General features: G+C 33.3%; 1 protein-coding gene across 3 annotated transcripts; it reads left to right on the top strand.

Moving 5' to 3' along the window:
• The first annotated feature begins 500 nt into the window (after positions 1-500).
• On the top strand, positions 501-23,741 carry LOC120341402 (transmembrane protein 94-like). 3 transcript variants are annotated; one of them, XM_078120201.1, is made up of 30 exons: positions 501-634; positions 1,008-1,111; positions 1,459-1,589; positions 2,200-2,441; positions 2,634-2,734; positions 3,272-3,434; positions 5,763-6,038; positions 6,975-7,037; positions 7,280-7,390; positions 7,867-8,088; positions 8,774-8,857; positions 9,559-9,723; positions 10,458-10,572; positions 11,658-11,743; positions 12,383-12,575; positions 12,916-13,174; positions 13,622-13,796; positions 14,510-14,690; positions 16,137-16,234; positions 16,987-17,086; positions 17,161-17,269; positions 17,461-17,569; positions 17,945-18,073; positions 18,690-18,853; positions 19,363-19,570; positions 19,870-19,925; positions 21,641-21,816; positions 22,349-22,442; positions 22,814-22,952; positions 23,202-23,741. In XM_078120201.1, the coding sequence occupies exons 1-30, from the start codon at positions 521-523 to the stop codon at positions 23,352-23,354; spliced, it is 4,320 nt and encodes a 1,439-aa protein (XP_077976327.1). In that variant the 5' UTR covers positions 501-520; the 3' UTR covers positions 23,355-23,741. The 3 variants fall into 3 exon arrangements, with proteins under 3 accessions (XP_077976327.1, XP_077976326.1, XP_077976325.1); XM_078120200.1 differs by having other exon boundaries at positions 16,134-16,234; XM_078120199.1 differs by having other exon boundaries at positions 16,131-16,234.
• The last annotated feature ends 322 nt before the right edge of the window (positions 23,742-24,063 follow it).

Below are 24,063 nucleotides of genomic sequence, written 5' to 3'. Positions count from 1 at the left end.
AATGTATATAATTAGGAAGGACATTTTTGCATTACTTTTTTAGTCTTTGCTATTTTTTTTGTGTTAAATTGGGATTATTTGTAATAACTTGGTGTAATTAAGTTTTTCCTGAATCCTATTTTTTGTACATAGGCATGCCTCTTGCAGTTCTTCATATATTAGTTTTTTTGTACAGCTGCCAAAAATTGCCTTTTTTGATTATTTTGCATCACTGCCTTTTTTTAGATATTCAGTTTGTATCAAAATTTTTTAGCGCATATTTGGGATTATTTCAGCATTTGAAGAATATAATACTCACCCACACTCGAAACAATATTTTTTTTTAAATTTTTATGTTTTTTTACCAGGTGAAATTTCATTTCCACTGTGTTTTGGGTTTTATTGATTTTTTTTCACAAATCACTGTTCATTTCTTGTTATCAATTCTGTATTATTTCATTTCAAGCACTGTTTTTGTTTTAATAGATGTCATAGGGATTAAATTTATAATACATTTCTAACCCTGTATTGTCATTATATAATGCCAGTCAAGCACGAAGTTGAATTTTTGACATCAGATTTTGCACTGAATCAAATAGGATCAGAACTTCTACAAATATTTAGCCACTACCAGACTTCAGAATCAATCAAAAAAGTATGTACATTTGGACATTTTGCAGTGAGCAGTGAGAATTTCTGGTGCATGGATGATTTAAAAGGATAAGATTTTCCTATTTATTCCAGGGAAAGGAAAGTCAATGAGATGGCTTAATTATATGACTTGTCACAGCGTTTCATGTCTGATATGGGCTTGGTCAGCCAGTTATTTATTTCCAGATCCTCTCACACATAATTATCCACCACATGATTCGAACCTGTGAACCCACACAGGATAATCAGAGATGTAATTGCCCTTAAAGCTTGGGACAGTGCACCATACCGTCGATCCGATGCATCTTGACCAAGACATATATACTATTCAGTGTACTTTTTTATATTGTTCATTACTATTTGTGTTTTTTTTCTAGGATGTTGTGAACTCATTTTCTCTGTCATCTCTCCTGCCATGGCCTTACATTCTTCTCACTTTACTCGGTATTGTCGGATTGCTGTCTACTATTACTACTGTTGGGTATAATGGTTTTGTATGATTTGTCCTTCCCCAGTCAATTTATATTTTCAACATTTTCACTTTTTTTGCATTTGAAACATTTATTATTTTGCTAGTCTGGATGAAAGGAAGGTTTAACCAGATGTAAATATGTAATTGAATAATAGAATTCTGATGGAGTCATTTTACCGCAAAGTTTTATTCAATTCAAATCATACTAATATAAGAAATCCATCCATCCATGTACCGTATTTTTTTTTGGTAATTTGTTCCTTTTGAGGTCCAAATCTAATGGACTTGCATCTTTTTTAATAAAAATAAGAAAATAATAGGCCTAGTTGTGTTAATGTGTTCGATTTATCTTGCAGAAGTTCTGAGGTCTGTGCATTCCTTCTATTATCAATACTGATTCTTAACATCATTGTGTCATTATGGGAGACCAAAAAAAAGAGGAAAGAAATTTTATTCAGAACTATGTGGTGCTGTAATAGCCTAAGCGGTAAATATTGTGTTCCTTACATTCAAATTTTTTTTATAAATATATATTATATATATTCAATTTTATTTGGTGAAAGTTTGCCTGATGGTCACAGACAAGGTTTTCGTTATTCCACAATTTATTTTATCGATATCCAAATTTACCAATGGGAAAAGGGGGACAATGGCTTTTTCTCCGACCCTTGACCCCTGAAATATTCTCCATATACTTTATCATTGCACAATTTTTTGACGCTGATTTTGAGAGTGCTTTGGAGAGTTGGCACTTACAAACTGGCTCACATGTTCGAAACTATGTTTTTTTATTTTTATTTAATACTAATAATTTTAAGCTAGTCTTCCTGTCCGTGTACCATCCTGTCAATTAACTGAGGAAAAAATTAGTAAAATAGTATCGATGAAATATAGAGCACACATTGGTGCACGCAACGGCCGAGGTGCTGAATTGGCCAGAAAATATAGTAATTTGTTTTTTGTGGCATATATCACCATGTCAAAATTTTTACGGTTCATCGCTCTATGCAATGAGTAGTCTATCATAATAAGTGGAGCTTGCTTAAGCACGTTGTTCTGCGCAATCTACTATTGTCAATTAAAATTATTTTCTTTAGATGTTTATAAGGACTCAACTACTACAGATTGCCTTGAATTAAATGAATTCAGTTCGCTACTCAACAATTGCGATACTTCTGCAATAAGTAGTAGTCCATCACACAGTATTTCCTGTGTATATAGAAAAGACGTTGGAAATTCTGAAACTCCGTTGCCTATCCCGACAGCACTTTTAGCCACAGGTGATTTCATTTCACTTTGGCCCGGACAAGAAAGCCCAGCAAAAGTAGAATGCGCTCAGGTGAGAAAATGTATGATTTATTGAGACAGCCATGATGTTTTGATGCAGCCGAGGCTGTAGCCAAGCTTACAATGATATATGCATATATATATATATATACTGGCGTACCCAACTTTGGACTGGTAATCAGATGAGAGGCCGTAGTACGCCGTAGTAAAGGAAAAATCCTATCAAATCCCATTATTTTTCCAGGATGAATGTTTTGTTTTGGAATGTGGGGAAATATTTCAACTTAGTCATTTGCAGGGATGCAGTGTAGGTACAGATGATGAAGATAATCCTAGTAGTCACAGGTTTGTGAGTTAATTTTATAGATTTTTCGACAGTATACCTGATAACACTTAACTTTAATAATAATATCATATTAAAATTTCAGTTTTTCAATTTGAGATGAAAAATCTTCAACATTTTGTCATTGCTATATTACAATAGTCTAAATATAAGCAAAATAATGGCTCTGAAAATGCCTCTTTTTTTATCACGAGTGCAATATGCAATTGAGTTGGAGAATTTGATTTGTTCTGAGTTGTGTCAAACAACATTGTTAGTAATCATAACACCCAAGTTTGTCACCCAAGTCGACAAAATTTTTTTTTTTAAAAACTTTTCAACTATAAATAAATATTACCTTGTGCAAGTTCAAATCTTATGGGGAATAATTACGATCGAGGATTGCTGGGTTTCTAGCTGTAGGCGTTGGTTCACCATTCACATAGCCTCTAACCTGTGGTCGTAATTGGTATCTGAAACAAAAATAACTGGTTCACTATTCCAATCCTATATTCTGCATACATATTTATGCATCATGGCAAATCTTTGATTATTTTTAGATTCAGGGTATTGGAATCACCAATTTCAGCTGAATTCAAAAAAATATTTTCTTCAATGAATCAAGAATCTATAAAACATGAAACGAAACCTCCCATATTGTTTGAGAGACAAAGAAGATATTTTTTAAGTTGGTTCCTGAAGTTTGTCATTCCAGCATTATTGGTAATTTCTGAGTGTGAGTGAGTGAGTAAGAGCAGAGTGATTTTTATCATTTTAGACATCTAATGGTTTCAAAAGAATTTTTCAAAATTGTAACTGAACCTAAAAAGAGCGTTAATTATACTTCAAAAGTTTTATCAACTTCATATCACCCTAGAGTTGGAGTCAAAATTGTTCAATCCAGAATCGGAGTAATTTTCTAATTTTTTTCACTGTGGCGATTGTGGAATACAATTTTTACAAAGAGATTTTTCTCAAAGCAAAGTTGTGCACACTCACTCAGAAGTAAATGAGACTGATCTTGGAGTGAAGTTACTTCAGTGCTGAAAGCTAATGAAACTGTAGAATATTTGCTCAGTAAAGACAGTTGTTGTTACCTTATGTACCCAGTTTCTAATTCTAGTTATTTGTAGACCATCGGATTCTACTGGCTTTACTTTAAAAGTCATTTACCTAAATTAGGTTTTATTTGAAAATTATGACATATTACAAAAATGTAAATCATTCCCTAATTTGTGTAGAGATGATTCATTTCGTGCTGACACAAATAACAACACAAAATTTGTCCTTTCAGTGACCATTAACCCTAATTATGTTGTCACAGTGTGAATATTTATTTAGGGCAATACCAGCTCTTTAAAAGTTTTATTTACATTAAGTATTTGCTGATTATGTTATTGCTGACTCTTTAACCTAAATCATTAAATCTCCAGCAGTGAGTGTTTACCATTTGTCTTAGAAGCCAGAATTTTATGTGCATAGTAAGCTGTTTACACTGACATTAATTTTCGAATTCATCATTTTTAGTTTCTGAATTTAAAATGAAAAAAACATTTGCAGCACAGACTGGAACCATTGCAGCATACTATTGTGGGGCTTTATTGTTTTAATATATTGGAATTCATTTTTATGAAAATAAAATAAACCCAAAATAAATCTTATATTTGAATACACATAAATACATACATTTGATATAAAAAAAGTCACACAAAAGAATTAACTAGTACTAACAATATCTGGCTCACTAAGTGTTTTAGTGTGCTTCATCAGGCTTGTCCCCAGACATATCGTATTTTGGGCATGTATGATACAGTACGTATTCCTCTTAAAACACAGTCGCTTTGTGAATTGTAGTTGAGGACAACTTTCAACTAGAGCTGCGTGCAGCTTTAACAGGCTTCCCGCGTAAAAAAAAACTGAAGACGCGTTTTGCTCACTGGAGCGTGAAAGCGTGGTCGGTCATGCATAAAATTTGCAATTTATGATGGGGGACTTATTATCTGCATGTGATATAAATTTCAAGTCTCTAAGTAGTGTCGTTCTCGAGAAGAAGATGAAAATGTGAAATCCTATATTGCTCACTGGAGCGTATCGCCGAGGTCACTCATGCGGATCCTTGACATATCGCATCCGGAACATGTCCATTAATCATTGGTATGAATTTCAACCCAATAGCATGTATCAATTTTGAGAAATCGCAAAAAAACTGAAAACGCGTTTTGTTCACTGGAGCGTGAAAGCTTGGTCACTCATGCATAAAATTTGCAATTTGTGATGGGGGACTTATTATCTGCATGTGATGTAAATTTCAAGTCTCTAAGTAGTGTCGTTCTCAAGAAGAAGATGAAAATGTAAAATCCTATATTGATCACTGGAGCGTATCGCCGAGGTCACTCATGCGTATCCTTGACATATCGTATCCGGAACATGTCCATTAATCATTGTTATGAATTTCAACCCAATAGCATGTATCAATTTTGAGAAATCGCAAAAATACTGAAAACGCGTTTTGCTCACTGGAGCGTGAAAGCATGGTCAGTCATGCATAAAATTTGCATTTTATTGCTAGCTGAGAACTTCTGCACATTTGAGGTGAATTTCAAGTTTGTAGGAACAATTTGAAAAAAAAAAAATAATAATAATAATAATAATAATAATAATAATAATAATAATAATAAATAATAATAATAAAACACAGGAATACAATAGGTTCCCTGCTGACAAGCAGCGGGAAGCCTAATAAAGTTGGCTTAAAATAATAGGCGATCGACCACTTTGGACATTGCGATTGACCAGATTGACGCTCTTTATAAAAAATCAAAATTGCTGCTTGAAAATATATTATTTTACCATAGATATTTTATCATAATATCAGACACATAGTTTTTATTGCATGATAAAGCAAATATTAACAAGTATTGATTATATTTCTGTAGATTTTGGAAGTTCGATTTCAATATTACCGCAAGCTCTGTATCTTTGGCCTCGATTCAGTCCGTTTTTGCTATAAATTTTTAGGCAACGTTCTAATCAAATAAATGTCTGTTTCAGGTAGTTGCTTACATCGTAAGCATTGTTCGATTACTGGTATTGCCTCAGCCAGTAAATAACAACATCAACCTTATAAATTCAAACAAAGATTTCAAAGTGAATATTTCTGCAGTAAATGACGACACAAATTCATCATGGTATTATTTGCTCATAGAAATTCCGATACTACTATGCATTCCGTTAATGCCATTGTTGTTACCTGGGCTCTTAATACTTTTGACAACGATTGGAGAAGCAAAAACATTGGCAGTTTGTCAGATAACAAAACCTATTACAGTAAGTTATATGTTATTTTCAGTATCATGAATATATGAATAAGAAATTTTTTGGTTATGCACAATTTAAATTGATGAATTTTTCTCAACATGATAGGGCGTGTGAACTAGTACAGTGTTCTTTTGTCATCACGATGCACTTGGAACGGCCAATTTTTTTCACGAAATAAAGGAACTAAAATAAATATAAAGTGAAATTTAATAATACAGAAAATAATGAAATGGCATAATAAAAATCTTCAATGAGACCGAAGTGAATTGTCACATTAAAAATTGAATCATGGCTCTTTTTTTGTGATGGTGGGTCTTAGTACTGGGTCCGAATCTTTCAATTTTGCTGATATTTTGTTTTAACGTAAGTTGGTGTCGAAAAAGATTTTACCGAGACTCCCATTGAGCCCTTACACACACCACACCGAAGAGCTCTGGCCTAGTATATTGGTTCTCAAACTTTTATGATCTGTGGCCCCCTTTACAGAGACTGTACACTCAATGGCTCCCTGCTCTTCATGAAACAAACCTAATTTTATTCTCAAGCAGATTTTCATCAGCCATTCTATTTGCCACGTTAATGATAGAAAGCCAGAAACTGAACGAAAAAGAAAAATACACTACGGTCAAAGAATTAAATAAGTTACAGTTAATTTAATGTTTAATTAATTCAATTTAATGTGGGTAACGCAAATGGTGCCCCGTGAAATCTTTTTCTCATGGGCCCCAAAGAATCGCTCCTTTGTGCCTTAAAGCTCATTTTGAGAAAACTTAGCGTAGTAGTTAGGTTAGGACTCAATTATGTTGGAATCGCAGGTTTCAGCACCATTCTCTTCAATTTGTGGCATTGGTTAATATTTCAATTGTACTAGCCAAATACCTGCTTGTTTATATCCTTGGCCGAAATGAAAACAATCGCTTAAAAGTTTTTTTTATATCTTTTTAGCTGGATCAAATGGTCACAACAACAAATACACTGAGTTCACAAGCTGTTTTTTTCAAATCGAAGGTAATTGAATTATTGAATGTTGAGTATATCATTGTAAAATGTAACATGTTATCTTCAAATTGCAAATGAAATCAGTGCTGTTAGTTTTCATTCACGACTAATATTTTGGTTTTCAAAAATTACATTGTGATGTTGTTTAAAATCTTAGCTCTGGCTATGCTTCACAGTTGACCACCTATGATGAATGCATATGTGCGAGAAGATTAATAAATTCATTAATCTAATTGTTTATATTTTTTAAGGCAGCACAGCAAGAAAAATGGCAAAATTTGTTCTTAAAGTTACTTCTAGGAAAAGATGGCAGTTTATTCCACAGAAATGCTGGTTTATTTATGCCACTAGGATCATTAACAGTAAGATAATACTATCAACATATAGTTAAATAAGACGAATACTGATAAACAAATCTAGAATATAGGCTAACATTTAACAAAAGAAGATTTTGTTACTATACCTCAACTTTGTTTGCCTTGTATATACATGGTTGTTGATAGGTTGGGATCAGTTTTTATTAGGATTTTTTTTATTTTCGATTATTTTTTACAGCCGTTATTTTATAGCGGAGTCTTTCCAGTATGGCATTATCCAGCCGATTCACACTGGGTGAGGTGGAGGGCATGATATTTGAACCCAAAATGTGTAGGGCCAACAAAAATCAAGTTCAACGCTTTAACCGCTAGGTCAGTGGTTCTCAAACCCCCCTTGTGGGGTGCGCCCCTCCGTTCGAGAACCACTGCACTCACAGAACTTACAGAATTTGATTTGAGAGAAATTAAATGAAAGAAGAATAATCATCTAATTTTCTGATCGATCAAATGTTTTTATTCAGATTTTATGCTGTGTTGACAAAGAAGGTATACTGTCTTGGTTCAATCCCATCGCAGAAAAAGTTTTCTTCTTCAAACATGAAGCATCAAATGAAGCTATAAACGATAAATCTCAAAATAAAGATTTACAGGATATTTTTAAAGATTCACCTGAGGTAAACATGTTACCTGTATTGAGAGAAAATGACGAGGAGGAGTTGAATGGAAGCCTGTTTGGGAAAAATGTAAGTGAACATATTTAACCAATTTTTTTTTCTGGTTTAATTTTTGTTTCAGAATACCAGATTTGACTATCAAGAGTGTGATTCCAGGTCTGTGCGGTCGGATCGGAGAGCGATTCTAATGATATTGGAGTCGAAGCTGGAAAATTTTTTGAATAATTCTTAGTCTAATCCAAGGTTTTTTACACTTTTGATGTTGGAATTTTGAAGTCGAATTTTTCAACAAAAACTAAAAAATAATTAAGCTGATTGGGCATTCTCAATAGACAATTAAAGAAGGGTTTGCATATCACAACGATTTTTTTGTCTTTTTGCGTGTTTTCTTGAGTTAGAAGCTCAAGATAGGTCAAAATTTCCACCAGACTTGAGCCAGCATCAAAATTTTGGCAACCAGGAGTCAGAGCTGGAGTTTTTGATCATTTGAAGTCGAATTTTCTCTCGATTTTATACTTTGCAGTCTGAAAAAATAGGTATACGATAAATGCAAATCTAAAATCGTTTTATGTCTTTTTTTAAATTAATCACGCAGATAGAAGAAGTGATGTAACATTGCCCCGATTTGCCAGTTGAGTAGGCTTTCATAATTTTGAGTTATTTTGTATTTTTTTTTTCATATTCACTTCAGTATATACTGATATATCATTTTTATGCTATAATCATTTACTCAAAATTTTTGCTTTATTTGAAGGATGTAACGAGCCCTGGTTCCGATGAACAGAAAGTAACAACAGAAACATTGACATTGTCTCAAGATTCTCGAGATCCATCACATGTGAGTTTTTATTTTATCCTCATGTTGATAAAATCACCAAGCAGGAAAGCAGTTCATGTAATTTGTTTGTAATGTAAATTGATATGAAGATATCAAAACAGTACTCACATGAATAAAAATAAAATATTGACCCCTGTGGCCCTCAGAAACAATGTGAAAAATAATAGCTCATTAGCGACTTCTTCCATCTTTGATATGTTGAATCGATTGATCTGGTAGCTTCAAAAAAAAATTGATCCATATTTGCACTACATTGTCAAATAACGCCATATTAAGAAAATGAATTAAGAATGTTAGTGATTAAACAAATTATTTTGCATTTTACTACATGAGAATTTTTTTTCATTGCATCGACCTGAATTGCTTCATGACTCTTGTTAATCAGCATTTTTTTAAAGTGCAATGTAATACCCTAATAGTAGTTCCAGTAAGTCTTGGTTGGGTCGTAACTCGTAGCCAGGGAGAGGGGATTAGGTTCAGAACCCCCTTTCACCCTTTTTAAATGTACATCAAGACTCCTTAAGTAAAAACCAATGTTTTTCAGTCTCGGCCGGATCTGCTAGCTGTTATGGTCATACTTGGCAACCCTCCCCTGGAAAATCTCTGGCTCTTGGCAATTTGATGGTCTCCCATTTTGTTCTGATGATTGAAAATACTTTGGAAATTCAATATTATTTCTACTTTCTGTTTTTGAAATGCAGATTCAATTCGATGATGTTACATGGGAAAACCAGCTTTCATCCTTGAAGCCTATTGGTTTAAATATTGTTTTGAGTTTGTGTTGCTGCCCCATAGATAAGAATAATCTTCAATTGAAGGATTCCAACGGCTCTTTTCAGGCAGAAATATTGGAAATGTTGAATCAGGTAGGCAATAGACATAAAGTTGAAAAAATTTCGTTTCTATAAGATGGAATGTATATTATTTTTGAATTAGACAATGAAATAGGATTTGATTGACTTGAAATCACCCTTTTAGTGTTTACATTTTCAATGCAAAATTTTTGCTCTACTTCATTCTAAAACATAGTATAGTAGATTCCAAGGAGAAACAACTTCATTAATATTTCTGTTGGCGTTTGTTGGTTCTTCTGTCATGCAATCTTTACAAGGGGATCGATTCACAAAATTGGTTTCTCATCTTTTTTTAGTTGAACGATGCTAATTTTATTTCTTCACAGATGATACTGATTTATTACACTATTGTGTCTCTGATAGTACCGTACTTTTAATATTCGAGGGCTTTAAGCCAAAAGGGTGAATCTTTAAAAATCTGAAATAAGAAAATGGGCAAAAGTATATTTTTAATTTTTAAACTCTTGTATTTTTCATTGAAATACTCTTTGTTTATATTGTTGTTTCAAGCTATGATTAACTACCAGCTTAAATACCCATATCTTTGTGATAATTTCAAATGAAAACTATTCGAATTTGCACGTTCACTCACTTGTCATGAAACCTCTGGGATTCTATTCTGACTCTGTTTTTCTGTTTTTATAAGAATTCTTCTACCATAATTGTTTACATAATTTATTTATAGTTTGTTCTTTACAAACTATACATAAATAATCTAAAACGTTATACTGACTTGAATCTTTCAGAAAGATTTTTCAAATGGTCAAAGAAATAAATGTTCAGATAATTCATCTCCACATTTTCAAATGCATGAACAAGAACTTTCTACAATTGCTTGTAATTCTGACTGTTTAACACCAGGTAAGCCCCTTGTTGTTGTAGGAAAATGTTTATTTAAATTAACAAATAAGTAGCATTCTACTGCAAGTTCAAATTAATACTATTAATACTTCTCTGCCAGGAAGGGCTGAAGTCAAATAATTTTTCTATTTCGATTGCATTCCAAATTAACTTTTTGCGAATAAAATTATGATATTCTGAATTCTTTCTGAAGTCAACTATTTACTATATAGCATGTCACTACCGGAACTGTTACTGGTTTGCTGCTATTTGGAACTAATTTTGACCTTCATTGCTATTTCAATAGGAATTCGTTCAAATTAATATGAAACTTTTTTTATCTTGCCCAACGTATAAATCAGGGGTTCTCAACCCTTTGTCCTGTTAGGTACCCCTAAGTCATGAAACAATCGACCCGAACCCCCAGTAATCAGACACCAAACAAAGTTGTAGTATATCGATATCGACTAACAATTTGCTGCAACAACAATTTATTGACCAACTGCTGTAACAAATTAAATTTTTGTGTTGATGTTATTGCCATTGTCCTCCGCCTAACTAATGAATTCTCAAAATCTCGCTCTCAAGTTTCAATTTTCATATCACTTCCTGCATTGCTTGCAGCACATTGTCTTTTGAGATTTCACAGTTTGACTGCAAAGCTGTGGATTTCAAATTGTCGCATCACAACAACGCAAGATCTCGGGAAATCTACGCTGTGTTTTAATCGACACACATTTTCCTCTGGTAGTAAAGGATATTAAAAAATAGCAACACATGAACACACGTACCCCTGGTTGAGAACCCTTGGTATAGATAGAAACATCTTTTAGTTCTATGAGTCAGGCATGCCTTCAGGTATATTCAGGTTTAGGAGATATAGTACACAACTGGTATATTAAAAATAAGTATATATATTGCTTACACTTATTTGCTCCGTTCTCTATAACTTCAATAGGATTCACCAGGCATTGGTACAGCATAGGAAATTCATAATTGTTTAAATTTAAGGCTATAGAAGGCTATGGATTCTATTGTACAAGACAAATTCACAACTTATTGCTGTTTTTATCCTGCGTATACATTTTGTTCAATTTTGTGTTCAGGTAATAGAATTGCTACAAAGGGTCTTTGTTCCTTTGCTGAACTTATTGGTTTTGCTCAAGATGTAAGATTGGCATACACATGCAAGGTTTGTCTTGTGCTTTTGGCTTTTATAGTTAATTGGTATTCGTAAATTTTATATTTCAGTGTTCTGAAACTTTTTTTTACCACGAACCACTTAGCACGGCCAAACGTGATCCCCAGGAACTCAAATAAAAAAAAAATAAATTTGTGAATGAGGAAAATATTAAAAAAAAGGAAGGTCAAGTTGTCAATACCTTTAATGAGCCCGATGAGCTTCCATATTCTCGCACAGAAGATCAAATCTTGGCTTTATTTTGCTGATGGTGGATCTCCGTACTGGTTCCAACTCTTTCAAATTTGATTGACGGTTTGTGTTTAACATTAGGTAATGTTGAAAAAGATTTGACCATGACCGCAATTGAGTCCCTACACGACCCACTGGGGAGTCCGGACCCCTAGTTTGGAGAATCCTGTACTTAACAATAAAGATTAAAATTCCTCATTTTAAATTATTGAATTTATACTAATCCTGGGAGATTTATAATTTTTTAATTTCTCCTCTGAACATTCTGATGTTTTTGTTCAGATTGAGAAAACTTGTAGCACAATGAGGTTATCTTTTGTAAATCTTTTCGCGCTGTTATTATTGACACTATGTTTTGATATATACATGTAAGACTATTGGTTCCTTGTCTTTTTCTAGCAAAGTTTCTCAGCGTTCAAGAGACCCATATGCGCTTTATCGCAACATCATCTTGCTAAGCTCGATATCAGTGTTTCATCTCAAGAACACGCAGATTTGTCTTTGGTTGGAAACATTGAAACTGTACTAAAAAGAAATAAATGGAAACAATATCTGCCTCACATGCATGGTGTTGTGCTACAAGATGCATTTGGTGAGATCGGATAATTTAGATTTTAAATACAATTTTTTTCAAAGTTGAAAATGTTGCATGTTATAATAACCAAGTTTAAATCCCATGCCCAGGGTGTAAGGAATTGGGTAAGTAATTTCAACGTATTACCCCATATCCTCATATCTCTAACCCCGATATAATTGAACCCCCTTTACAACTATATTTTCACAATGTGAACTTAACATAAAATCAACCGGTTAAATAATATTTTCTACTGTACTTTACGTATAAACTATTTTTCAATCAGCTTACCACAAATTTAATAAACTCTTTAGCGTGGTCTCTTATTTGCATATATAGCCAATGTTTGTTACTACAGGTGATGAACATGGTCTTGTTTACGGAACTGGTGACCTCATCGCAGAGCAATGTAAATACATTTGGGACGGGAAAGAAACTCGACCTAATTCTGTATTGGACAGAAAAAAGGCTGTCGATTTTTACCAGAGAAGTTCCGCAACAGGACTGTGTATTGCATTTGCTTTCATGCCTGTGATTCCTGAAAGTTTGGAAGATAAAAAAATGGATGCAGAAAATGATAATTCTGTTTTGATTAATTTGTCCAAAACTAAAGAAAAGTGAGTTTAGGTTGATTGAATTTATATATTTTTTAAATATATATATTTTAAGAGCGAATTACGTTACTACAGTTTTTTGCTGTCTGATGTTCCATCGATGTTTTTTTGTATGACCACTACCATGAAAAATCGGACTCCCAAAGTATGTGAACCAAGTTGGCGGACACCGGAATGTAGTATGTGTACCAGGTTAGGGATAGGCCATAATTTCAGGTACAAATACTACGGGAGTCACTTGGCTAGTCCCCGAACTCATAATAAAATTAAAATAAGGAAAATTGGAATAAAATATATGCAAAAAAAAGATATTCTATTATTTTTAGGACGATTTATCTGCAATTTTTTTTATTACCTAAATTGTATTTATCTCAAGTCCTTTACTGGTAATATTTGAATGTATTGCTTGTTCTGGATAGTGAAACTAGTCTATACTTTTGATATTTCCAGGAAGAGAAGTAATATCGGACCAAATCACAAAGAAATATTAAGCAACATGATATTTTTGGGAATGACTGGACTTCAACACCAAGCCAGATTTACTGTTTGTCAAATGGTTGATATGCTAGATAGAGCTTGCATCAGATTTGTTTATTTTTCTGCTGACAATGAAGTCAGATCTAGGGTATGTATACTTTTTATAACTGAATTTAGGAATGTTCGGGTATTTTTCGATCTGGTGTTTCAGATGCTGTATTTCAATTGTCTCTCCCATATTCATTATTTCGGTGTTCTGTGTCGGCAGCGATAGTCTAGCTGTTAAAGCATAACTGTGTTGGTATCTATGGTTACACATCTCAAATCCTATGCCCACAACCCAAGCCAGGGCGTAAGAAATCAGGTAGGCAATGCAGAACCAAAAAGATTCCAGTTTTTCCGAAAAAGTATTAGCTCCTCACATATTGTCAGATATCAGTAGCCATTTGTACAAGTCCTTGGAATGTAAGGGGTGGATAGGTGTCATATAGGAAAAGACGTTCGCAATAATCTTGACTGGGCAAAAACACAACTGGAGCAGTCTTACCAATGCTCTTTCAACATGCCTCACATTTTTACAATTTTACACTGAGGAGGAAATCGCATTGAATTTTGTTTAAAGAAAATGTCATTCAATAAAGTGTTTTGAAAAATCATATGATCAAGATTTTCATTTTATCTGTGAAACCATATATTTTATGATTATATGTATCAAATTTAGAAGATATCATGATCTCCAAAATAAAAACCAATTTCGGTTACTCGAAACTGAAATTATTATCAAATCAATACATAGTTATAGGATACATATCTATTCAGATACTTATCTTTATGACGGACTCCTTTTGTCATTTTCAACAGGCATTTGCGGAGAAAATGGGTTTGGAAACAGGCTGGAATTGTCATATATCATTGTCAGATTCACCCAACAATACAATTGTACAGGAAGGAAGATTCACTCAGATTCAAAACAGAAGTGAGTCATCTAAAAGCAGATCGAGTTCTGAAGGGAATTCTAAGCAAAAGCAAGTTCAGGATGATGGTAAGTGTGATTTTGGTGGTGATCATAATTTCATAAACTAGTTTTTTGCATCTTTGTGTGTTTGATATTATTTAAACGATTAGTATGGGTTATGTAGAGGTGGACATTTTACAATAAATGTGGTTATTTGAATAATATTAACCCTTTCCATGCGATTTTTATTTTTTATTAAATAATCGTATTTGCTACGCCGACTTTATGCATTTGTACCCCCACAACTAATCGATCGACTAACGAAAAAGTAATGATCCTCTGCTGCCCACTGACGGCTCGTTGGAAAGCTTATTTAAAGAGCTTGCAATTGGCGATTAAAAAAAAGGTGGTCACAAACCGAAAGGGGTCGAAAGGGGTGGTCACAAACCGGATAGAAAAAAGGCATTTTTTTTTCTTGGGTGTTGAAACTTCAAACCGTGATAAAAAATAGAAATATTCGCTAAATCCTTTACTGTTACCGCTTCTTGGTTGGCAAACAATAGCATAATATTGCTGTAGCAATTTCGTTATCTAACTCAAAATACTTTGGTAGATGGAAGGGATAATATGTCTTCTATTACCGCCCAAAAAACACCGAAATTTGCATAAATTTCAAAAACACTCCCTCGTTCCGCCGCGAATAAAATTCCCATGGTAAACGAAAGCGAGATTTACCGTCGCTTATGTAAATCTCGAAGAAGATTTCTTATTAATAGACTAAAACCCGGAAAAACTAGACCAACAGTTTGCGACCGATTGCTAAATAAAACAGTGGAGTACATCAACGTACCCGCCGCAATCTAGCGAGTTTTGTCGTGGGTACGTATACGTGCCCACCGCACGGAAGGGGTTAATGAAGTGATTTAATTTAGTTAATGTATAAAACAGTAAAATTATGTTCACATATACAGACATGAAGGTACAGTCCCATATATTATTAAAAATAAATTAAAAAAAATATGGTTGAGTTGAAATATTGAGTCCTGACAAGTAGGCCTAATAAATTACTGGTGACTACTTCCCGCTTTGATGGTATTGAAAATTTGGAATCGACTGGTCCATTAGTAGCAGAGTAAAGTGTTTTTTCGCAACAACAACAATTTAGCAAAATGATCTATATGTATATTTTCTGTACAATAGACAAACAACTTCCTTTCACAATGTTATCTTAGACTTATCCATGTTTACTGTTGTTGAGTAATTTGTTCACCATTGTTTGGTGTTTAACCAAGTACGGCTATGATGTTGGTACAAGATTAATTATGTCGTGATTTTTAGAATAGTCACATATTGTTCGATCCATATACCTAACTATTTTAAGTAAGTCTTCGACAACTAATTTTATAGATGAAGCTTGTTAATAAATTTTAATTAAGCTTTTAATTTTTCTTTCATCCCTGCACGTGGGGCATTGAAATCTTGTGTCAATTTTACAATTTTTTTTTGTATTTAATATCAATTTCCCAGTAGAAGAAGATGATAGTCCTTCGAGTCATCTGCTCGATAGAATGTCGCCAAGGACGCAGAGTGAATCAAGTGCATCAGATTCTATCTTCAATGTTTCAAACAGGGTAATTAATGTATTCCTACATTTGATTGCATAGAATTGAATAACAATGTTGTCATCTATGTTACCATGTAGAATGTAGTTGAAAAAAATTGGAGACCTTATGTTGAAAACACCATCCATGGCAGGGCTGTGGAGTGAAAGTTGGATTTAGGCATGGTTTACTGGTGTTTGAACCGGAGCAGAGTCAGATATGTCTTCCTCTGCCAACCTCACCCATGCAATATTTACCTGGCTGACTGATTTACTGGATTAATAACCAGATGAAAGGCTTTGTCGACTTTTCTCCATAATTGGTATAAATTTACCCCATCTATATCAATTTTATACTTTTCACATAGAAGAGTTACTATTCCACTATCAGGGCTGTGAAGTATTGAGTTTAGCAATTTTTAACTGGATTTGAAGCCGGATTTCAAAATTCAGAATTCTGGAGGCTGGAGTTAGAATTGTAGAATTCAGTCGAGGTGGAAGGAGGTTAAAATGTTCTACAAGCACTCAACAGTATTAAATCCTCTTATTAAAGTGTCCTGATCAGGTCATATAAAGGGTTTTCATAGCCCAAAGTTTTTGGTATAAAAATATGATTTTCACAGTGTATAGACCGCGTCTGAGTTAAAATTTTCCAAACTCTTGAGTTGGCGCCAAAATTGTTTCACCTCGGAGTCGGATCGTAAATTTTCGCTATTGGCTATTGTGTATACTGGCCTGCACTTCAATGGTGAAGTATTGTAAGCTGAGAAATTTTTTGTTCAGGCCAAGCTACCAAGAGGAATCAAAAATATTGTTCCACATATTGAAAATGTTGATAATGTTCCACTACTTGTTCCTCTGTTTACTGATGCAACACCTGAAAGTGAGTGACTCCTAAATTATGTATCAAAATCATTAAATAAAGTAAAGTTATAATCATGTTCATGTTACTCACAGCTGCAAGTGAAATGCTAGAAATTATGCAAGATTACGGTGAAGTCGTTTGTTGCATTGGAAGTTCAGATTGCATCAGAAATATGTCCGTATTTCATAAAGCTCATGTCAGGTAGGTCGAAAGTGTATATTATTTTTTATTTTCCAGAAAGTAACTGGGATATTTCAAGAACTATTAAGAGCATGGTAATGATAATTACAGAACAGGAGTTGATTACAGAACAGGAGCTGATTTCCTCAATTAAATTTCTTATTCTCCCTCCATCCAATCATGCCTATCTTATTTATATTATTTATTTTCAGCTTAGCAATTGAACCATTGGTACATCCTATGAAATGTAGCAAGTCTTCTTCACTTTCAAGTTCAGACAGTAACAGCATAAACAGTGAATCCTATGGATATGTGTCACCAGTAAGTTACTTTTCTACAGCTTGTATTTATCACTATTACCACTTTATTGTATTTTGTTCGTTTATAAATAAACTTTGTGAAATCTGTGTCTCAATTGTTGGCCAGAGCTTCGGGCCTGAAGCCCTGTTTAGTCTAAGGCACCTTACCCAAAGTGTAATATGTTAGGGAATCTGGAAAAATTCTGGTGCTTTTAATAAAAATACAGCTATGGGTTGTTTGTCTGGATCCTTATTCTTGGCAAATCTATGAAACTCCTATTTCAAAGGATTCCTGATTACATGTACAGCCCCACATTATGAGCCAAACTGTGTTGTCCTTTAAAAAATGTGAAAAGACTTTCAGTTGATTTGTTCACATGAATTATCGTAATAACAGGATGCACAGCAGTTGTCAATTTCAAACTGTGTTGCCATGAGAACAGCAAGACAACTTCATTGTTTTCCATGCTCTTTACTGCTATCTGGTGATAATAGCTTGAATATAATATCAACAATGATAACTCAGGTTTGGAAATCTATATGTATTCATTTATAAGAATATTTTTCCATGAAATTTGATCAAAGGCTGCTAAATCTACCGGTCTAGACCGGATATGGTTTGAATTGAAGAAGCAAAGCCCAGCAAACCTTGTGTACACAATCATCCTCCACAGGGTTCAAACCCGCACTGGATTCAAGCCTGTAATTGTGAACACAATTTCAGTCAAGAGGTGTAATAGCAAGCGTCCTTCTAACACCAGATATTATGCACCTAACTGGCAGGCAAATTGAACATAATATTTTCTGAAATACATTTATGTGATACAAAATATGTTTGTCTTTAAATCACTTGGCTTATTAAGGAATTGCTGGCATGTGTAAAAACATTCCTTGAAACATTCTCTCAATTTAGTTTTTAATTCCTTATGCAATGTTGATTTGCTGAAAAGCAAGATAGCATGTACAGCTGGTAGGGCGGTAATTTAATCACCAGCTACTGGTTATCATCAATTAGTCAATTGTTACAGATCATGGACATGGTGTTTGTCAGTGAGCCGAATCAAAACAGACTAGCCATCTTGACACTGGAAAAATCCTAATACGTATAATTCTATATTATCATATATTTTTTTTCTTATCAGGCTCGTCATTTTCTATTCCTTATGAGGATATGTTTCATATTTATGATGAAATGTCAGATTGCATTATCTTTGTTTCAATTATTTACACATACCATGTTACTACCATCACCGTTTTTACCAATGGACGTCTTTTGGATTGCATTTGTTATCTCACCATGTCTTAGGTATAATGTTTTCTATATGACTAGATATTTGAAAATTTCAATTGATTTGTAAACAAGACTCAAGTTTAGTTAATCAATGAAAGACATATTATTGTAATTTTTCAAGTTTGTTTACTAAAGCGACACTTGATATTGTTAATCATTCTTTATAATCTCTTGTACCGGGGATGGCAAACCTTTTTTTATTGAATGGGCAAATATTTATTTTTTATTTTTTGGAAACGAAGACAATGGGACATAGATAATTATTGAGTCTGCATCGATGAAAAATGTGTCTAGGGAAGTGGCGGGAAGTCCAGCAACATAAATATCCTCTCCGGTTTTTGAACCTGCCAATGTGTACAAAGTAAAAATCGGAGATGGGATGGCAATCACATTCCTAATGCTTAGCACGATTAGCCAAACGCCGAAACTAGTTATGTTTGAAAATTCCATCATATACAGCTCGTCTATCATTTTTTTTTTCAATATACGGTAACTAAAAATCATTCATATTTTTAAACTTCCAGTTTATCGTTACTTGGGTCTCCTCCAGATCAAGATTTGATGACATGGGCTAACCAGAAGACATTGCCAAAAGATTGTCCTGTTACCAGGTTTATGTTACGACAAAGTACAAAGAGATTTTTGGTCAAGTTTCTACCGAGCATTTTTCTTCTGATTTTATGTTATACCCTGTGTTTACAGTCCTGCTGTCTTTCTGTGAAAGATATTTTGGTGAGTGAATATTAATAAAACTGGAAATAAATTTCAGAATATGTTTTTCGTTAATTTAATCTGTCATGATTTTCACACATTCAGCCAACCTTTTTGATGGTGCTGTATTGGTCATCATCTGCCTGAAGCTAATTTGTTTTAAAAGTACCATAAATTAGGTTTTTAATTCATATATCTGGTACTATAATTAATGAAAACAATATCATATAAAATTTAAACTAAATGTGCAAAATCATAGATATTTACACAATGTTATACTTGGAATTCTAGTTATCCTTTTTTTGTTTTGTTGATTTTAGTCACCTGATGACAGCATTCAAACACCTAATTCTTCAGAATTGAACATTCCTGCTGGGTAAGTGATTAATATTAATTATATGCTAGGGTTTTACAGTCTAACTTGGTAATTTTAAAATAGAAATTGCTTCTTTCTCAGTTAATGTTGCTATTGCAAAGCAGATAATGACAGGTAGTACATGCAGGTAGACTTAGCATTTCAATTGATGATGTACTTAACCAGACTTTTCATAAATTGTCTAATATAATACATCAGAATTGAGGGTGAGGGGCCTAAGGGCTAGGCTCGCTTTCTATCTATTAGTAATTCACAGGAAGTCAAATCAATACTATATTGCAATACACTAAGTTTAAGAACAGCATGCAAAAATTTAGTATAATAGATCTGTCTAAAGGGGAAAATACAGTCATTACAGAATCAATATTGTGAATGTGAAATTAAGAATGATTCATAAATGGGACCTCCTGAAGTATGCGAACCAAGATGGCGCACAACCTGAACACAGGTTGTGTACCAGGTAAGGGTTCAGGTTATGCGACATCTTGGTGCGCATACTTAGGAGTACCCATAAATGTGTGTGGGATAGCCCATGACAGATGTTTCAATCATGTTGACGCTGAAGGTTGTAGGTTAATCTTCCTCGGAGTATTCAGATGCCCAAACGGTAAGATTCGAGTTGTTGGAGTGTCATAGGTTGCTTTCCTAGAGCCTCGTTGAAATTAAAACATTATGAAAATAGGAACAAACACACAAATTTGAAATACACTTATACAAAAAGATCATAATTTTTAGTCTACAAAATATTCAAGGCATAAAAAAGAGAGGATGAGAACATTCTTGTCATGGACAAGCAAGTCAATAGTCACTTGTTAGATTTATTCGCTAAATGATGAATTAACTATGTCAGTGACATGCATAAAATAGGCATAAGCTTTTAAACAAACAGAATAAGGAATAGGTTAATAAGAGCTAAGGCATGCAGCAAGAAAGCAAAAAGGAGTGGAGCGTTGTTTCATATCTGCTTACGGAAAGGTAATTATTCAGGATAAAAAATGTTGCTGTAAATTATCTCAGAGGAGGAAGGAATGAAGTTGGCAAGTAGTTGAATACCTGCAAAATTGATAAATTTGAGAATTTATGAATGTTTATTTAGTGGCAATATATGTGTTTTATTCATGAAGTTCATTTGGATTGTTAACGTAATGCTAAGTGCTAACTATATGCCATATAGTAAATTATTGGTGATTGAATATATATATATATATATGTGTAATAGGTGGAATCTATTCATCATATTGTACCATTATTGGTTATTGGTACAAGATTACCCTATATAGTAAAAATTAGATATGTATGAATATATATGAATAGGTGAAATTTTTACAACATATTGTATCATTATTGGTTATTGATAGAAGATTATTATATATTTCATTATAGCTAATTATATATACCGGTACGTACATAAAAATGTGTAATAGGTGAAATATGTGCACTGTGCAGCATATAGTACCACTATTGTCATTGTTTATTGGTAGAAGATTACTATATATAGAGTTATAACCAATCAGATATATTAAAAAATAATGTGCAATAATAAATTACAATTAATTAAATATACTGTATCTGTATGTGAAAATTGTGCAATAGGTGAAATCTGTACAACAAATTCTATCATGTTACTAAGCTACCATATACTGTCTATTACATAGATGATCTATGGATTTCATTCAAATTTGTGTGGGTGAAAAGTAATTTCTTGTCCATTTCAGAGATTCTTCGATTACAATGAAATGTTTTCCATATTTTATTATCACTGTTACTCCGAATAATAGTATTGAAAGTTCAACTATTGTCCGTATTTCATTGTGGGATTCCATGGCTGATTTGCAACGTAAAAGGAGAGCAATACAGTTGGTTGTCTTGAGCTTCTTTGTTCTTTATTTATGTGAGTATTTGTCATATTGCCTTTCATTTAAAATATAGACTAACATTTCTACAAATAAGATTTTTTATCGGCTTGACTTTGGGGCCGTTAGTTATTTCTATGTGTGAAGAAACTAGCAGAAAAAGAGTAGGTCTAATCTTAGCATGTATTATTCAAACTTTATCTTCAATTCAAGCATTTGCTTGAGAAGTTTTACAGATTATTTTGAGTCTTCTTTCATGGTATACTTATAAACTCTTAATGTACCTTTAAAGCAATACTGTGTATAACTATGTATTATGCGATGTATGTTGAATTGTAAAGAGTAACACTAGCATATTTATCATGCTATGCATGGACTGCAACAAGTTTTCTATTTTCTGAAGCATTCTTTCCACTGGAATGTAATATTTGCTTTCATAAATCTTCCTTTCAAAATAAATTAAACTATTTTTATTGAATGGAAAAATGTGTGAATAAAATCCTTACATTTGCGTCTGGTCACATTGTACGGTTCAATCAGACGTTATGTAAATATTTATTTTTCGCTAAGGTATTGTGTCAACATCGTACGTACATCGGTGGAAAAGACTTACGCAGACTTCTCTGTATTTGAACAAACTATGGTGCATAACGGTTCCGATATTGTAAGTCTGAATAGATGTAAAATTTCTTTTGAAAATTTTGATCATTAAATTTTTCTATTATGATTTGAACAAGTTTCAATTTGATCTTAACCAGCAGTAAACCTAAAATGAGCAAAAAAATTGACTAACTGTTCTTTGCATAATTGTACTGTTTGCTTTTTGACAACTTTGCACATTCTTTTTTGACAAGTATGAATGATTTGTAATCGAAAGCATACCTCAGGGAGAATTTTGTTTTTTTACTCATAATATCATAATATAATATCATTATAAGCTTAAAGATGGTTCAGTATTTAACATGATACAATTATGAGGCTTGGTATTAGTATTTACTCCTAATTCCATCCAATTGAACTTCACTTCTGTTTCAGATTGCTTTGTCAAATTGTAGGTGGTTTTGTTGCCTATTCTGTATTCAACAACAAGAGTAGTTCAAACAACAAAATTTTTCATCAAAAACTTTATAATTTTTCTTCAAGTTGGTTGGCCTTGGATTTTGGTCGATACCAGGTAAGATAACGTCCGTAATATTTCCATGAAAAGTTATCATCGTGATGTAAATAATGGTAGTGAATTGAATGGATTAGTAAACTCAGACGAGAAAAATTTACGCAAATGTTATTGCATATGCCCTGCATATCATCTTATCTGAGAAAGCAGCTACAATATAATGTTGAATATAGGTGTGTACTATGTATTGAGAATTGATTTTATATGAATCAATTGTTTGCAAATTATTACATGTTACTTTGCATTTAGATCGCAACTTGGACTCTTCTTGCTGTGTGGCCAGTTCTTTGTCTCGGTTTCAATGAGCTCTGGAAATCAAGAGAGATAAATATGTGGAATAGAGGACAGAAACGTGCACGCCTTGATTTTGGGACAAAACTTGGGATGAATTCTCCCTTTTAAATTGACATTCTTCCTTAAGTTAACTGTACTTGAATTTTGTCCTTCTATTATTGTGCATATGTTGGCTTCAAATTTATATTGGGCATTCTAGAGTTATGGGATCAAACCAAGTCTTAGAATTATCATATCTCAATATAGTGTTTGAAATCCTAATCACCAGATAAAATATACTTATATTGATACTTCACTTCTGTTTTCTTATCAATACTTCTTCAAATTTTGTTGAGATCTTGGGAGCATCTGTTCTATTATTTCTAGATGATGTGTATATATACTTTGTAATAGCTGAAGCGTTATGCTCTCATCCAGAATTTTTGATTTATCACTAGCTCTCATGCTTATTTTCTATCTGTTTTTTTATTGCAAGGAAACTTGATATTACCTATAGCAGACAATCATTTTGTATTTGTGTGCAATCATAATATCCCTGACACCGATCCGAAATGATAGTAGTTTTACCTCCATCTCCAGGCCACACATTTCAAACAGTTCGAAATTTCTATATGGGGCTTTTGTGAGTTGTTAGGGATCGCCACCTCTTGGTATGTAATTTAATCCTATCAATTTTGTCTCTCATTAAGAATTGGAATGCACAATGCACACATCTTATCACGCTTTGGATGTATGAGTTTAAAAGCAGATAGAAACATTTTTCCCTCGCCCCAAACCCAAGGGCAATTAGCAGTGACGCAGTGTGATGACAAGAGAA

Source organism: Styela clava, chromosome 14 (genome assembly GCF_964204865.1).
Source record: "Styela clava chromosome 14, kaStyClav1.hap1.2, whole genome shotgun sequence".
NCBI lineage: Eukaryota > Metazoa > Chordata > Ascidiacea > Stolidobranchia > Styelidae > Styela > Styela clava.
The sequence above is the reverse complement of the archived record's forward strand: the minus strand, read 5'-3'. Positions and strand labels throughout refer to the sequence as shown.